General features: G+C 37.4%; 1 protein-coding gene across 7 annotated transcripts in view; it reads right to left on the bottom strand.

Annotated features, from left to right (window-relative positions):
• LOC131258148 (sister chromatid cohesion protein PDS5 homolog A-like) overlaps positions 1-17,794 on the bottom strand; it is a 60,896-nt gene that overhangs the window by 16,670 nt on the left and 26,432 nt on the right. For 6 of the 7 annotated variants that reach the window (XM_058259261.1, XM_058259256.1, XM_058259254.1 and 3 more), the window contains exons 13-25: positions 16,683-16,840; positions 16,469-16,595; positions 16,205-16,354; positions 16,055-16,111; positions 15,483-15,619; positions 15,215-15,332; positions 14,881-15,018; positions 14,528-14,727; positions 8,403-8,553; positions 8,092-8,238; positions 4,195-4,275; positions 3,402-4,067; positions 3,190-3,294 (exon numbers count right to left, since the gene is read on the bottom strand). In XM_058259261.1, the coding sequence (XP_058115244.1) occupies positions 3,190-3,294; positions 3,402-4,067; positions 4,195-4,275; positions 8,092-8,238; positions 8,403-8,553; positions 14,528-14,727; positions 14,881-15,018; positions 15,215-15,332; positions 15,483-15,619; positions 16,055-16,111; positions 16,205-16,354; positions 16,469-16,595; positions 16,683-16,840 (2,235 nt within the window). The remainder of the gene's footprint in view (positions 1-3,189; positions 3,295-3,401; positions 4,068-4,194; positions 4,276-8,091; positions 8,239-8,402; positions 8,554-14,527; positions 14,728-14,880; positions 15,019-15,214; positions 15,333-15,482; positions 15,620-16,054; positions 16,112-16,204; positions 16,355-16,468; positions 16,596-16,682; positions 16,841-17,794) is intronic. The other variant, XM_058259255.1, reaches the window with a different exon arrangement.

Genomic DNA, 17,794 nt, shown 5'->3' with positions numbered 1-17,794 from the left:
GATACGGGTTTTAACGGGCCTTTACGACTATTACGACCTTGTAACGTGTAACGGTTGCCACCGTTACCTTTACATAACAGCCTTTACAACCCCATAACGGCTGTTACTGCACACCATGAACAAGATACTAAGGCTTAATAACTTCGATAAAAGAAATTGGTTGCTTCTTAAATCCCTAATTGCGCTTCATGTCTTGGAACCTAGTAGGACGTGAAATCGATGAATCACTTGTTTCACTAGCGTGAGGCGGCTTCCTATACTTAGTGCTCCCAGTGTTTTGAGTATCGACGATATCAACCGATATATCCCACGATATATCTTGTATCCCACATGTGTGATACGAAACGCACTAGTGGGATTTATCCTGTGTGTTCGATCTGGTGAGCATTTTCGATTTCAATCCTTTTTTTAATGTAAATCATGTTAAATCAATGTCAAATTGTTACAAATTCATAATTTTTCATGTTTTGCATGAAAAATCATGGATTGGGAGCTTCGATTTCGAGATTTGGAGATGGGTCGAGTTGCGGAAATTTGAAAAAAAAATCAAAATTTCCCAATTTCTCACAAATTGGTTGCAATGTTTGTGTCCAAACATAAAATCAAACGTGTATGTAACCTAATCTAGTGATTCTTCTTTTGTTTTTGAATATATTGTTTGTCTTTCCACACGTCTTCTTACATTTATAAATTATATTAATAGACTTTGAATACACTTGCATCAATTCAGTTAGACAGCGCATAGATTAGGACCCTATACAAAGAAAACCTATTATACGTTTTTTTTTTTTTTTTTTTTACTGCTTTGATTTATAAGTGTGTATTGATGTCTTTTTTAACAATCACTGAAGTTTCATTGAAAAAATCGACCAATTTCTCAATGTTTCCCCATGTTTCCAACAACAACGATACATTACGCGATACAACCGATATATCTAATGCGATAACCGATACGTATCCATATCCTAAGGGTGCGATATGTAACGCGATACGATATTTTGAACATTGGGTGCTCCTTTTAACTCCTCGTGATTGAGTGTTTTTTTCGGGGCTTAATTGGTAATAAGCCTAATGTTATGGATGTCTGTGAAACAAGCTTCTCAAGAAGATGTAAAATCATGTGGAAGATGTTCCCTCTTAGTATCATGGGCATATAAAAAGAAAGTATTGGAGGCATCTTATAGAACTAGATGTATAATTTTCTGGCTTGCAATACAACTATTTTCTTAGGTCAATGGGGACTATCCACAACATTGATCTAAATTGTTCATTCACGTTTATCCATATTGGCAAGTGAAAGATGCAATCATGTTACTTTTGTCCTTTAGCAATCAAACTCTATTATTAAAAATTAACAATTTAAGGAATTTTATTCTCGTGGACATCTTGATCAGTAAATGACAAATTAAGTGAAGGGAAAATGTCGACACAAAGTTGCAACCATTGTTCCTACCACAATATATGTTGTCACACTTAGTGTTCCAAATATTGGAGATATCAACGATAATATCATCAATATTATATTTATCAGTATAGCTGGGTCAATGATATCGAAACCCCAAGTAATATAGGAACTTCCAAATATCGCCGATAATTTCGTGATACCAATGGTTATTCTCTTAACAATATAAAAGTTCACTGGTGGTATCAACGAAACCAGCAATTATTGCTGGTATCATGATACTTCCGTAAAACCCCGGAAATTAATGAGAAAATCTAGAAAAAAAAAAAAAAAACTCCAAAATTGAAAAAGTCATCTTTTTCATATGATTTTTTTAAAGGGGGATTCCCAAAATTGAATCAAAGCTTGGATTTGGGGGAGAAATCTTGACTCAAAGCAGAGACAGGCTCGAACTCAAATGTACCAAAAAATTCCATAGAAACTTCACTTTTTTTCTTTAAATGTGAGCATGGATTGCAATGTCTATGCATGATTCTCATGCACTAGCATGAGTTTGTGGCAAATAAATCAACATTCGAGTGGGTGAATGGGGAAATTTCAGGAAAATACTAATTTCCTCCATTTTTACCTTTAAATTGAGAATTGATATTTTATTACTTGCTTAAATTGAGAATTGATGTTTTATTACTTGTACTGTATGATATTTAAATGATGTGAACTCATTTTGGACATAATTGCGCTGCTTTCTCCGAAAACACGTGATTTAGGCCCCTATAAAATGGAAACTTAACGTGTATAGTTTTTAATTTTGCAATATGTTCATTTATAAATGTGTAAACTATCTTTCTAAATGTGCAAACACGTGTCTTTTAATATCTCCCGAAGTTTCATTGAAAAAATCCACATTTTTCTTAATATTTCCCTCGGCCAGCAATATTTTCCCTAGTATCGGTGATAATATCAGTGATATTGATACATGTTCCATATTTCTAATCATTGACAAATATAACAGTACCGATACCCTGAACATTGGTCACAGTACCAAATAAACTCTAAATCCATTATTTTTCAAAGGAAACATTTACTTTTGGAATGTGGCATAAGCATCTTTTTGTTTTTGTTTGGGTTAGCTGGTTAGTACACACCCTGCTGTTAGTAAACCCTCCACTGTTAGCCACCCCCACTGGGGAATCGATATCATGACCTCAGTGTTGAAACGAGGTATCTTCTGTCAGTCTACCACTTGAGATACAGATCAGGGTGTTTATAAATATATATATATATATAGAAAACTGTCCAAGTTTGCAGCATTTTTCTTAATGTATGAGACAATTTTCGCTGATTTTTTATATTTTTTTAGTTAATTTTTCAAGTTTTATGATTTCTTTCTTTAATAGTTTCAAGTGCGTCATTCAGTGACATCAGATTGATTAGCCAAGCTACAATTAAAACATCCCATTCTTTTACCCTTGAGCTTCATAATTTGTCATCATAAACCTATCCTAGCAAATTGTGGTCGGCTTTACGAATCCTGTTTTCCAATCATATCTTAAACGCGCGCGCGCGTGTGTGTGTGTGAGAGAGAGAGAGAGAGAAGAAAAAAGAGGCAACCCATAGCAACACAGTGACAACTGACAATGAAGCTCCTTGTATTGGAGTTACTCAGTAACAGGTTCTACTTCCCCATAAGTCTTATTCAAAATAAAAACTTAAAGTGAGGAAGAATAAGTAGAACAGAGAAGCCACAGCAATGCAGATTAAAATAAATAAAGGGATGAAAGAATCACCTTTTCCAGTCCAATACTTCTTTTACGCTTTTTGCCAGACACCAGGGATATTTTGGGATTATCGATTGAATTCTTCTCATCAAGCTCTACTAGTGGAGAGGACTTCTGCAAACATGCGTCCAAAAGTAATGTGCATTCTTACATCCAAAACCAGATATGGGAAAATTTGCATGATTCCTATAAACTTGAACAGTGATCTATGGCAAAGTTACCTTTGGCTCATGGTTGAGAGCTGCAACAGAAGGATTTGCCAAGTCATTAGACTCCGCGTGTTTCTTTTTATGTCCTGAAGAGTTTTTAATCATTGGGGAGCATGATAACATCAAGTCTGGTTTGGTGAGTTCTGCCATTTCTTTGGCCTTAGAAGGTTTTTCAATGGATTGCAAGGTGGAAATTTCAGCTCTATGCAAACTTTCCACAGCATCTTTTCTCAGGCCCTCTGCTGACTTCTTTGAGAAAGACCATGCATGAATGTCCTGACCAAAAGGTGGTCTCTTGCTCTTTGGAACTGGTATAGATTTTTCCCTGCTGCTTCTCTTTTTCCTTTTGACAAATACAGGAACTTTCGTACTAATTTTTTGATAAGCGGTTTCTTCTCTTACAAAATGTTCATTATCATTGGCTAACCTGCCAAATTCCATATCATTGGCCCTTTCCAGATTATCCAGATTTATTTCTCTCACCATTCCCAAAATATCGACATCATTTTCAGGGTTATTTCTTTCATCCAATGGAGGGTTTTTCGCTGGTTTCTTTTTCTTGGTACCCCGAGATTTCAGATGTTTCATCACCTTCCGCAAAGGCACTTGGGTCTCAACTTCATCACCATCTTCTACAGCCTCTTCAATGTTCTTATCATCGGGATTGTCTGAATGAATCTGAAAATAAGTCATGGAAAAGAGACCTCATGAAGTTAGAACAATGGATACAAAATCAGAGAATCAGATAATTTAGCATGGTTCCCTGAAGATTTAAAGAGAAAATCACACACGGAGTAGAACACACCGGTTGCTCATTCTCACAGTAAAGTGATTCAAAATGAGCCAAGACGCTGTAACCAGCCAACCACGACTGCTCTCTGTTGGCCTAGAGAAACAATTAGCAAATAAGGTATTATACAGCAGGGAATAATACACTGATTGCATTAGCAGAAGAAACAGCTCAAATGTGCTTTCAACACTTTTTTTTTTTGGGTGAAAGATAAAAGCTACAAAAGACAGCCCAGAAACCAATAAAAGGAGGTGAGGCCTCATAGATGCAAATAATGCAAGGCATAAAAAAATAATAAATAATAAAATAATGAAAGACGAGTGACCCCCTTGTTACTCCACAACCTGCCCCACAAAACCACTCTGATCATAGAAATACAAGAAAAGACACAGAGAAACACAAGGTCCCTAAAGTACTGATTTAAATGCCTCAGGACCTGTTTGGTTTGATTTAATTATGAGTAATTTCTCTCAAATCAGCATTAAATGCATACATCAAACAACACGACATGCGTTTGAAAGCGAAGAGGAGTTGCCCCCCATAAGATTTCATGATAATTCAAAGCCAAAGCTTGGTGGCCCTCACCATGATATATTCCATCCATTCATTAGTGCCACACTACATAATATACTGGAGATTGAACACTAACCATTTACACACTCTACCTGTATCTGACGGGTTTTGTATTGCTGGATTGCGATACCAATAATATCGGCCGATAGTATCAATATTGCGAACACTGGCCAGAGGTATAAATACAACTCCAAGCTTCAATGGAGCTAATATTATGAAGATATCTTTAATTATTTCTACTTGCGAACAAGGCCTTGATCTGCGTTGTATATTGGGCAAAATTCTCTTGATGACATTACTACAACCATTTCAACACCATCTCTATGACATGTTTATGCAGTCAGCAGTATCGACATTGGTGTTTAGAAAGCATGCTGCATTTACTAAAAATTCAATTAAGGTTATTAAATGATTATCACATATAAAAGAATTCTTGCATACAAAATTAAAAATTAAATACATAACAACCTGGGTAATGATGGGAGTTTTCCTTCCACCTTGCGTCAATTATCTTGATTTGTACACTTTGTAATCCATGGTTCACAACTTTAGCACTTGCTTCACCCTCGCAATCTCATTATATATATGATAAAGTCGCCTTCATTTCACCATCCACCATCTTCAAAACTAGGATCATTAGATTGTAATTGGGACAATCTCTTCCTTATTGAAAAAGGAATTAGATTTCACAATATTTAGGATCTGTTTAGTTGCACCTCTCCACTTGGCCTACTTTGAACCCACCAACTCATGAAACACAAACAATTGCATAAGTACACTCTTATATTGCATGAGTTCTCCAATAATATATGATATAACAAATCATGTGATGTTCGGTTGTAACTAGTTGTTGTTGCCTATGAATTTCTTCATCAAAGCTACCAACCATATGTGGTTATAAATGAAGCTGGTGATCCGCTCCTTAAACTGACAAAGCACTCAATATTCAGTAACTTAATAATATGCTCCAATATGAGGTCTACATAATGTGTTGCATGTTGGGTCCTGAAAATTGTTGGCCTTTTCTTCATCAACTCATTCCTCTCTTTCTCATAGGACAATTTGATTATCTGTGATTATTTTCATAATGTCCGACTCACCAATCTCACCCACCATAGCAACGATCAAGCCAAGCACATGTATTTTGTTCATAATCTCATCGGATGCATCAAATGATTTATAAAACATTGTACATGTTGTGATCTGATCATGAAGTAGATAATGAACTCCTTCATTGGACATGTCAATTCACCGCACATGATTGTGCAACGATAGTTGCTCCAACTCCTCTGGAAGGTCTTTATGCAAACCCTCAACTCATCGACATCAGCAAAATCTTTCCAATATTTCATACGAGGTAAGGCACAAAATATGTGAACCTGCCTTTTAAAGCTCATGGATTACCAAGTGATGGTATGGAATATTGGCCACATTCGTCCGAATGTGATTGTAGTGGAAGAATTTAGAAATCACCCAACTATCTGTTTCAATGTCTTGTGCCATATTCCTTCTAGTGTTTTCTTCTTACTACTAGAATTTCTCATCCATATGAGGTATATGGGGCCTATAGTACTGTCACCTGCCCCCTATCTTAATGCCCTTCATCATGAACAACAACTGTCTACTAGTGCGCCAAGCATAACAACTCATGAACTCCCATCCTCACCGCCGTACTCCTTTCCCTACCTGATGCATTGGAAAGGATTGTTAAAATCGTCCAGAGCTGCAAAGCTACTCTTGCTCATACTACTAATGACTAGCACTAAGGCCCCTATACAGCTCTTTAAGATCATCACCCCATCTTCATCTTCAACACCAATGCTAATGCTAACTCATCTCCCTGTGTTGCTTACCAATCTTTTTTTTCTCCTTTTGAGGACCAAAGACTTCTATCTCACTACGTACTTGTACCAGCACATTTTCCCATCTCATAGGGTCAAAGGATTATCTTGGTTTATAATAGGATTGAAAAGAGAATGCAAGATCTCTCATTCAACTAAACCTGATTAATGTACCCTTATGTCTAATTGTTTGGGACCAACAGCCAGCTTGGACGAGAATTTCATGGTCAAAGAAATCAATTCTGCAATGATTACAAAATCCCTTTCCACCATGTTGGAAATGTCTTGATCAGGATTCCCTTGATAAGACAACAGTGGATGTTTGGATTAATGGATTCCACAACGTAATCATTAGAGGCTTATGCATTGTCAGGATTATCTCGGGCAAGAAACAAGGTGAGCATTTTCTAATGAATCTACAATTTCTACTTGCTATCCGAACAAGACCCCTTAATTTGGAATCCTATGTTTTGCAGTAAAAAAGGAAAGAATCACACATAATCATTACACTTTACATATCCACGACATGGATTTTTGCAATCCAAACATAGCGGAATTGTAATAATTTCAGTTGTGATTTCTTTCTCCAAGGAGTTCTCCAATCCAAACTTGCCCTAAGTTATTATCTAAATCACAGTTGCATGAAGCATGAATGAAAGTGACAATGATTCGGGTGTGGAAGCATGAAGCATTTGTTTCAACACATTAGCAATTATAAATAGCTAGGAAGGGGAAGCTGGAGCACGAGACCAAAGCGTGATTTGAAGCAAGAGCGACAACTTGGTAGAAGGTTCATTCAACTAAGGTCCTAAAGTAGAAAAAACTAATATTAATCCGTAGTGCACCTTTTCCTCCATTTCTGTGTTTCTTCATGTTTAATTGGCATTGATTTATACAAATTTGCCGTGAACCATGTACAGTAGTTCACAGCTACTAATTTATAGATGTCTTGGGGGACGCATGATATTTTACACATTTTTTAATCACGTCTTTTGTTAAAGATACACCTTGGCATAGTCCTCTCCACTGGTTCTTCCACCTGCCATCAATAGATGGGATGGGGAAATTAAGTGGCTGAACTATATTATTTTTCTTGAGTGTCTGTTTCAACAGATAATTAAGAGAGAGGAAAGGAAGGAGGGTCATCAGAAACTGATACTAAAAGTTGCAAAGCACCCAGATACTGTTGAACCATTTTCATTACCCAAGCAACAGTAAAGGATAAAGGAACCATTTTTTTCTTTGTTATCCTTTCGCTCTTTCACTTTTTTTTTACCAAATTAAGAATACAATAACCTCACTCACGACGACAGAATAATAAAAGTCAAGAACTTGTATCAGCAGAGCAGTCTGGTCCATAGGACAATGTGGATTAGCATTTAGCATGCCCAACCAAATCTACCGCACCAATCAGCACCTTTACCTTTTGCAGGGTGGTCAGCCCATTCGAAATAGACCATAGAAAAGCTAAATCAATTTAAAGGTGAAAGGTATTCACCTCAGGGTTGTCACTTTCATTCTTCTTAAGTGATCTGTACAGTGATGGAGGTAGCGGAGCTGATGTAGTTGACTCAGAAAAGTCTGCCTGGTTACGAACTAAACGCTTGACGATTGACATCCCAAGGTCGCATATTGCATGTGAGTTCTGCAAATTTCAGAATAACCAGATCATGTAACTATTTATAAGCAGTCACGAACAACAAATAAAAACATTTGACAAGCAAAAGAAGATATTTTATTTCAACTTCAGGTGCATCGCAAACCAAAGAAACATCATAATACTTGTGAACTAAGAAAAGCAACCCATACCTTCAACTTCATTACATCAACGATATCTTCAGAATACTTGATACTCTGGAAGATGGACATTATTACAAAAACACTCTCTTTGTTGAAATTAGCCCCCGATTGCCCATCTTTGTGTCCAGGCATCAGCACAGAAAGAAACATATGTAATTGCCTGATAATACCAAAAAATAATAAGAAGAAGAAGAATACTTTGGTTGACCAAAAAAGAAGAAGACGCGTGAATTCTCCCATGTAGTTTATTACCCTTCTTCTATAACAACGGGCATACATAACATCTTTTACAGAACACATAGGTGGCTAGAGACAGTTCAAGAAAGCTTCTACTATTATGTAATTGCCTGATAATACCAAAAAATAATAAGAAGAAGAAGAATACTTTAGTTGACCAAAAAAGAAGAAGACGCGTGAATTCTCCCTTGTAGTTTATTACCCATCTTCTATAACAACGGGCATACATAACATCTTTTACAGAACACATAGGTGGCTAGAGACAGTTCAAGAAAGCTTCTACTATAAGATAAGCTGGCAAAAGCGATTGGTTCCATCGGTTTTGTAGAACACATAATGGCTAATATGGGGGCATAACCAACCTCCCCCCCCCCCCCCTGCCGGGTCGATTTTTAATTTTTGTCCAAAAATATCCAAAAAATCTAAATATTTCAAATATGTATTCATTTTTTGTTTTGAACATATTTATGGTGGTGTAAGTGTTGTATCGGCCTATCTGATGAATTTATGAACCTGACAAGCATAGATTGTTCTCCAATTAGCCCACAATTCGTGCAAATTATAACACTCATCACACTAATGCACATTCCTAAGCATTTGACATCATTCCCCCAAAGAAATTTTAAGAAAAAACTGAAATTAAATTCGAATGAATAAGTCAATGATTTAGGGGGCCATCCAAATGTCCCCAAATAGTCGCTAAATTCATGTAATGTATGGCATTCATTCCAATGATATATATCCCTAAGCAGTTGACATCACTCCTCTCAAGTAATTATAAGAAAAAACAAATTAATTAAATTTGGATGAATAATGTCGTCGATTTAGGGGGCACTCAAATGCCCCCAAATTGGCCCCAAATTCAATGAAGTTATGACACTCATTCCACTAATGCATATCCCACATCATTTCCCCCAATAAATTTTAAGGAAAAATTGAAATAAAATTTGGATGAATAAAGTTGCAGATTTGGGGGACCACCTGATGCCCAAAATCAACTTCAAATTCATGCAATTTATTGGCACTCGTCCCACTAATGTAATTTGCCCCAAATCGGTGGACATTCATTAGATCGTGAAGAATAAAAAATATCCAATCATCAGTCCTATTTCAGAAAACAAGTGTGCAGGACATGGAAAATTAAATATGATATGCAAGATTGCAGGCTTAGATCACACCAATTCAAAAACAATCACACAAATTCCACATCCCACATGAAAATCCAAACATTCAATTAAAGGGGAATCTATGCGGGTCCAAGCCGACACAGGCTAGGACTGGACCGATAAAATTATAAACCAAACAATGTCAAAGGGAAGTAAAATCAACTACTCATGCCTAAAAATCAGTCCCTAATCCAAGGGATTCCCTAATTTCAATTCAAGGAACCCTAAGGTGATAAAAAGGGGCAAATCAATTAGGGATCATGTAATATAGGGTTAAGATTCATGAAAAAATGGCTATGAGAGGATAAAAGAGGATAAAAACCTGAGCCAAAAGAAAATCCCGCGTGTGGACAGCAACAATGGCCCAGACGGACGTGCGTGTGATCCCGGCCGCACGCGTGTGGGGCCCACTATTCAGAAAAAGGCCACCTTGGCCCTGGTCAGCCAGGGATGGACTCCAAAACCTCCAAATTTCAGCTCGATCCGATGTACGGTTTGTGTGTGGTGCTCCGCCGAAGTTTTAGCTCGCCTGCGGGCCGAAATCTGGAAACCTGCTTCAATGAAGAAATCTGATGCAACAAAAGGACAAATTCAAAGTACGGATGGTGGGGGAAGATGGAAAAAAAAATGATGGAAGATGGGGGTGAATTGGGATCGATGTGGCTTCGCACCACGGTAGTTAGCCCTTCGAAAAGGGAGGGCTTCGCACCCACTTTTGAATTCTTCCACAACTCACGAAGAGAGCAGAAAAATAAAGCAGGAATTTTTTTATTAACTTCAATGAATGAAAAGAACTACAAGGGGTGCCTATTTATAGGGAGAACCCTATACCCAAAAACTCGCACCATGTGCGACACCTATTACTTGGCGATTAAGTAAACTAAAATAAAAATCAAACGAGGAAATCTAAAGCGTTCACGATGTTCTAAATAATAACAATAAGCAAAACCTAAAATATAAAACCAATCCGATGAGTGGGCCACGATCATGAGATCCCATGGTGGGCTTTTCTTGACTATCGGGCCACTTTTCTCGAACCAAAACTTGTCTTCTAGCTAGGAGGCCCTCTCTGACGTCGTCATCGAGCCAAATCGGTGGACATTCATTAGATCGTGAAGAATAAAAAATATCCAATCATCAGTCCTATTTCAGAAAACAAGTGTCCGCAAATCAACGGTTAAAATCACTCAAACAAATTGATTTTTGGTATTGTGCGCTAGCAACAACGAGTCCCATAATTTAATTGGTTAATTTTGAGTAAATATATGCCACGTGTATAATTTCTTTTAGGGTGAAGATTAGATGAGGCAAGGATAGCAACTTAGTGGCAAGGCCCTGACTGTGGGACCCACCTCGATATATGTGTTGTGTATCCATACCATCCATCCGTTTTGGTAGCTCATTTTAGGGCGCGGTCCCAAAAATGAAGCGAGTGAACCACACCACGAGAAAATGTGGTCATTGAACGCCCAACACAAAAAAACTTCCTAGGGTCCAACGTAATGTTTATTTGTCATCCAACCAGTTGATAAGGTCACACAGACCCGGATAAAAGGGAAAACTAATGCGGGACAACTAACCATTTGCTCTAAAAGCTCGAACTGATAGAGTGTGGCAAATCAATCTCTTTATCTCATAGCCCAGGCCCCACATCCCATGGGTTAGATCCTCAGCTGAACACCCCTCATGGGCCCCACATCACATGAGTTCTACATCACATGAGCCACCAGCCTCACACAAGCCGCGCACCCCGAGTGTGTCCCCACATACCACAGGCCACCCCGCTCAAGCCAAGTGTGAAAATGCCCCTGCATTAATAACACAAATGGCAACTTGATCTAAAACTTTCTAGCCCCCAAGAAGTTCTTAATGGTGGAAATTCAATCCCACCTAAGATTTTTATTTGCTTCATTTTTGGGACCATGCCCTAAATGAGCTGGCAAAACTAATGGACGGCGTGGATCAAGGGTCACACCTAATTGGCGTCCATTTTTCGAGCACAAGTGCACCTAACATCATACACCACCAGAGTATTTTTTATTTTATTTTAAAAAAAAAAAAAATTGTCTTTTAAAACTTGGCTCACAAAGGGCCACGTAGTCATAATTGCTTAAAAAGGGGCCGGGGGGTCACAGAAGAAGCATAAGAAGAAGAAGGTGAGTATTTTTCCAATTTTTTAGCAATTTTTTCCCCTTTAAAATCGTCGTTACGAGGGTAGCAACCATTATGTCCTGTAACGGCCACTGCGCTTCAAAAATTCAAACCCGCCCCATTTCACCCCTTATCGCATATGGTCAAGGCATAACGGTTGTTTCGCCTGTATCATAACAGTTTTGATATACCTTGCCTTAAACCAAAGATAATCCGAAAAGTGAACTTTTTAACCAATGCCCTTTGAGGACAACTACCCCACCCATTTGAAGAATCTCCAAATATAGAGATGGCTTTCCAAATTAAAGAACTGAAATCGTTGTTGGAGAGCAACTTCTCTCCATCTCTACGTATTTGGAAGTAATGAAATGCAAACAAAGAAAGAGCCACTTGCCAAAACGCTACCACTGTTTCACCAAAAGGGACTTTTTTTCCGATTTATTTTACCAAAACTAAGGCTTCCTTGTTCCTTTTATTTTTTGGACTTCTACCATACCAACAAGATGATATCTATGACTGCCTACACAACCCTCCCACAAGAAATTCCTTTGAATTTTTCACAAGCTTCTTCACCACTTTACTAGGGATCTTGAAAGAGAGAGAATACAATCGGAGATTAGATAGAGCAAACTTGATGAGCAAAATACAACCTCCATGTGCCATGTAAGATCTCTTCCGTGGTGCCGACTTCTTTTCAAACATCTCAACTATCAGGTCATAAGTGACTATCGATTTTGAGGGTCGCCCCAAGGGGTCGACCTAGATAGTTCATTAAGAAAGAAGCTTCCTTGCATCCCAAAGTAGAAGCAAAATCTTTCACCTCCTCATCACTAGTGCAAGGCATGTTGCAAAATTCACATCAATTGGATGACTCTAACCATGCAACCAAAAGAATGAAATACAAACACTCAACATCTAGTAGAGAAAAGAAAAGGTTGAATCATCATATTGTGATGTCTATTCAATAGGCCCCAACATATGGGTTCTTATGACTTTAAATGAGCACTTACGTTAGATTATGCTAACCATCCGATCCATGGCTCCTAAATATGTATGGTAATAATAAAAATGACCAACATACAAAAGATTAGTATCATTTAGCTGATATCATAGATATACATATAAGTATCATATCGTCCGATGCAGCTGTATCATATCCGTATCAGCACAAGACAGTATGTGATACAGGTCCATATTGGCCCGATACCCAAACTGACCCACATCGGCTTGTATCAACCCATATCGGCCGATATGAGGCGTATCGACATCGATATGGGCCAATACATGCCAATACGCCCATAAAAGCTCAATTTTGAAGAAAAAAAAAAAATCAAAATTTCACTCATTTCCCCTATTCTTTTTGTTATTTAAACCATAGGGGAAGCTTAAAAACTAATTTTAGGCTAGATCTAGACCTATTTTGAGATCAAAATAAATGATTTGAATGGGATTCAACAAATCAAAATGAAGTGGACCATTATGTGAAAAATCGGAAAGAAGAGTAAACCTACACTTTCTTTTTTATATTTTTTTCTTCTTTTTGTTGTATTTCAATGTAACAAACCCTAATTCACCAAATCATGCTTGATTTGAGTTCAATTAGGGCCCATTTAGTTTACCTTCAACAAGTCAAACCGACAACCCGCATTCTTATCAAAGAATGGTCTGATGCAACACCATTGCACTAAAAAAAAAAAAGGTATATTCTTGAATATCTTATTATTCTCTTTTTTTTTTCTTTAATTCTTTGGCTTAAATTATTTTTAACACCCCCCCGAATTGAATGGGATTCAACAAATCAAAACGAAGTGGACCATTATGTGAAAAATCGAGTAAACCTGCACTTTCTTTTTTATATATTTTTCTTCTTTTTGTTGTATTTCAATGTAACGAACCCTAATTCACCAAATCATGCTTGGTTTGAGTTCAATTAGGGCATATTTAGTTGACCTTCAACAAGTCAAACCGACAACCCACATTCTCATCAAAGAATTAAGGAAAAAAAGAGAACCGCAATACTAATATTCAGAACCATGGCCGATATGATCTTTGCACCATGGCCTGTCAATGGTTGTGTGGAAAACAAGTAGTCAGTTCAAAACAATGATTAGGTGACCCAAACGTCATTTAAAAGTTTAGGGGCACTACTAACATCCCCATGGAGGTGGGGAATGTTAGCATTTCCCTCTAAAATATCATATAAAGAAAATGCATTTGTTCTTACACTAAATGTCAACTATGCAATGAGGTATTGTTACTACATTAAATTCATTTCTTGCTTTCAAAACTCAGCCCTCTGAAAATTTGAAAATCAACAAATGGACCTTCCATGGCATATAGTGGTCAAATGCCTCCTATTAAATTATTATAATATCTGATGTTAATACTATATGTGTGCAACAGTCCCAAGTTCCATATACGGTTAATGGAACAGCGAGATGAACATAAGATCTAAAACATGACGGGATCAAGCACATATTCGATCAGGAAACCACCTTTAACAGGAACCTCTATAGAAGCACTTTTAAGAGAGGTAAATTATACATGTCAAAATTGACAAAGGAAGAGAACAAGGCTTACTGGTAGACTGGTTCAAATGCTTGAACATCCTTGCAGTCGTCAATATTAGGAAATGAAGAATGATGTGCTAGAGCATGGACCAGATATGCAAGAATATATTCTGGATACGCCACAGGTGAGTTTGCATCATGTGGCCCAGATAGCTGACATGCCTTTTCTTGGTTACACATTTGAACAACTTCAATTAGGTAGTCTCTGCCCTATTAAATAAAATGCAAACAAAAGAACAATACAAGACATTGGCTGGTATAAGAAATTTCATGCTCATTAAAATAAACCAGAAAAGATAATGCAAAGAAAAATGCAGCAAAGAGATAATTTTATGAACCAATTGGCACTATCAGAACACTGACCTCTTTAAGCTCAGCTGGACAAGATCCTGTTATGTTGAATAAGAAAGCACAAGCATACTTTGCATCCAGCCGCTGCTCCTTTATATATTGGTGTACTTTCCTGAGGAATATTTTCCTAGCTTCAGGATGGATCTCCTGCTAGACAAGATAAAGGTCGTAATATTTACTGGAGAAGCTATTAAAATCTTTGCCTGAACATGTGCTAACTTATATCGAATGACATACCAGCAATAAACCAATCAGCACATCTTTGAACTCTATGGTGAATAAGAATAAAATGCTAAGTAAAGAAACTGTTCCGAGGAGAACTTTTGAAGGAAAGAAAAGGCTCTACCTGTGATGTTCTTAAGGTCAAATGAAAGATATCAACAGGAATTTTATGATCCCAGTACTTCGACAAGCGTAGGATTGCTTTTGCTGAAGCAAGCCTCAGATGGGCCCTATCTGCAGTACTACAAAAATGGAGAAAAGAAAATTCCTTTGATGTAGTTTTGCAATCAACTTTTGGAGGGATAACTAATATGTAACATTTATGTAAAATGAGCAATGATACCTGTCCTAGGAGAAAAAGGGGCCTACTGGCTGAAGTAGAGTTTCAATACCTTGATTTTATATCCTTCGAAATCTCCCCAAAAGAAGATAAATTCTTTAGGATTCCAAACAGCTTTTCTATTCCCAGACGCAGATGAGCGTCTTTTGCAGGTAAGTAGCTCTTCACCAAAGCTTTAATGCCAAATATCTGCATTGCAACAACCAGAGCTAAAATCCGCATGAAGGGTGCACCAGGGTCACATGGAGCTAAAGGCAAATAAAACAATAGACAAACTTCAGGAAATCAATGTGTTCCAAAACGGTAATGGTGGCCGTTATGATACAGACCGGCCGTTACGGCCCTTTTTTATTTTTTGAAAAACTGTTACAGGACAATTAGGGGGCCGTTACGGGCCTTACGGTCCGTTACAAGACCATTACAGGGTCTTTACGGCCTGTTTTTTCTGTTACGGCCGTTACAGCCATTTCGACCCTGTAACGTGTAACGGTTATGACCGTTACCATTACGTAATGGCTGTTATGTAACCAATTTTGAATACCGTGCAGGAAATAGATAGTTGTAAACATTGAAATTTAATAAGTAGAATAACTAGAGGAAAATAACCTCATTCTCCTGGCTCACCTTCAAGAAACATAGTTCACTTTGTTCTTCCCAATAGGCTTTAGTGTTATCTTCCTCCTGAAGTGGTGACAAACATAGAGAAGTGCGTATGAAATGGACGAAATGGATGATAGCAGCATAAGATTAATCAATTTTGTAGAGAAATCATACATTACTGCACTGAAGAATGTTTCCCATTATAAAATCCACAATTTCATCCTCTCTGGTTTCAAAAACTGGCAATGCAGCTTGCGCTATGCATCCCAGAGATTGTAGTACAGCAGGCATATGTGTTTTTTTCTCCAGCATGTCCACAAGCTTCTGTAATTCCATAACAAATCCCATTGTAATAGGTATATTGTCATGAGTAGTTGCAAAATGGCAGATTTGACTGAAAAGAATGGCAAAGGATGGTAACTTTTGGGGAAGATAAACCTTGTATAGAACTGAAAGAGACTTGAGCCCATCATCTTTCATTATCGCTGCTAAAGCCTGTACAGAATACTTGGCTTGCTTCCGGCTACCTTCTAAACATAGCCTCTCTAATAGAAGTTCTACTGAACTGCAATGAAACAATTAACATACATAAAAAGCATGTTAAACCAAGATGCTTTGACATGACCAAGTTTAAGATTTCTTTTGCTTTCACCTAGAGGTCATTGAAAGTTGTTCTCGAATGTTTCCACCAGCCCTTGCCAGAACATGCACAATACCCTCTTTAATTATCTCATTGTCCTCTTTAAGTAGAAGATTAAGGAGGTTCTCCTCAGACCCAGCCAGAAACAATGGACAGAATGATGCAAGAACCTGAAAAAGGTAACTAACCATGGTTCATAAACATAGTTTCAATTATGCTGCAGAAAATTAAGCAATGCCATGACTGACAGGAAAAAAGGGGCCAGCCCCATTTTTATTTTTATTTTATTTTTTTAAAGGAAAAACTTAAAAGTATTTCTCAACAGGAACCATAAAATAGAATAAATGTAATCTAAGGATTTTGCACATCATCATTATCATGTTAGCCTTTCTACTAGAAATTTGGGGTTGGCTTTCAAATGGTACACCCGCAAAAGTTTTACAATCGCTGCCAACTAATCATCGACCTTCCTCTTTTACTATGGCTCTTGGGACCATGGCAGAAGCTCAGATTGACACCATTCACATACCACCAGTCCCACTCAACAATGACCCCCAGCAGTACCAAGCAAAATAGGATCATGAAGGGGCAGGCAAACCGCAAAGCACGAAGCACCCGCGCGCATGAAAGGACATCATCCAATGGCAGGCATCATAGCCACTCTCACAAAATCTTAACCATTTATTATAATGGCCGACATAATACTCGTGATAAAACTAGTTCATATTTTCAATATTAACTATCTGATGGGCCACAGCCTACAAGTGTGTTAAAGTGTCAACTCCATAAAACTTAAAATCCCATTTTCTACAATGCAGTCTGTGTGGTTTAACAATTTTAAATAGCGAACAATGTGCAGCATAGCATTCACCCCTCTTAAGTGTGAGGCTTAAGCTACATGCTACTTCTAAATTTTTAATTAGGGTTGTGCTTAGTTGCGCTAAATATTGTAAAATGTTATAATATTTTGCACCAAATTAGTGTTGGTGCAACCAAACACAGCCTAAAATAACAGGAAAAATAGACAGATTAAATATAAAGCTAAAGAAAAAACAACCTAACTAATTTAATTCTATTACTTATATTATTTTACTAAAATCATTGAAAATATTAACTTTTTTTAA

Source organism: Magnolia sinica, chromosome 10 (genome assembly GCF_029962835.1).
Source record: "Magnolia sinica isolate HGM2019 chromosome 10, MsV1, whole genome shotgun sequence".
Taxonomy (NCBI): Eukaryota; Viridiplantae; Streptophyta; class Magnoliopsida; order Magnoliales; family Magnoliaceae; genus Magnolia; species Magnolia sinica.
This window is presented reverse-complemented; position numbering and strand designations above follow the sequence as displayed.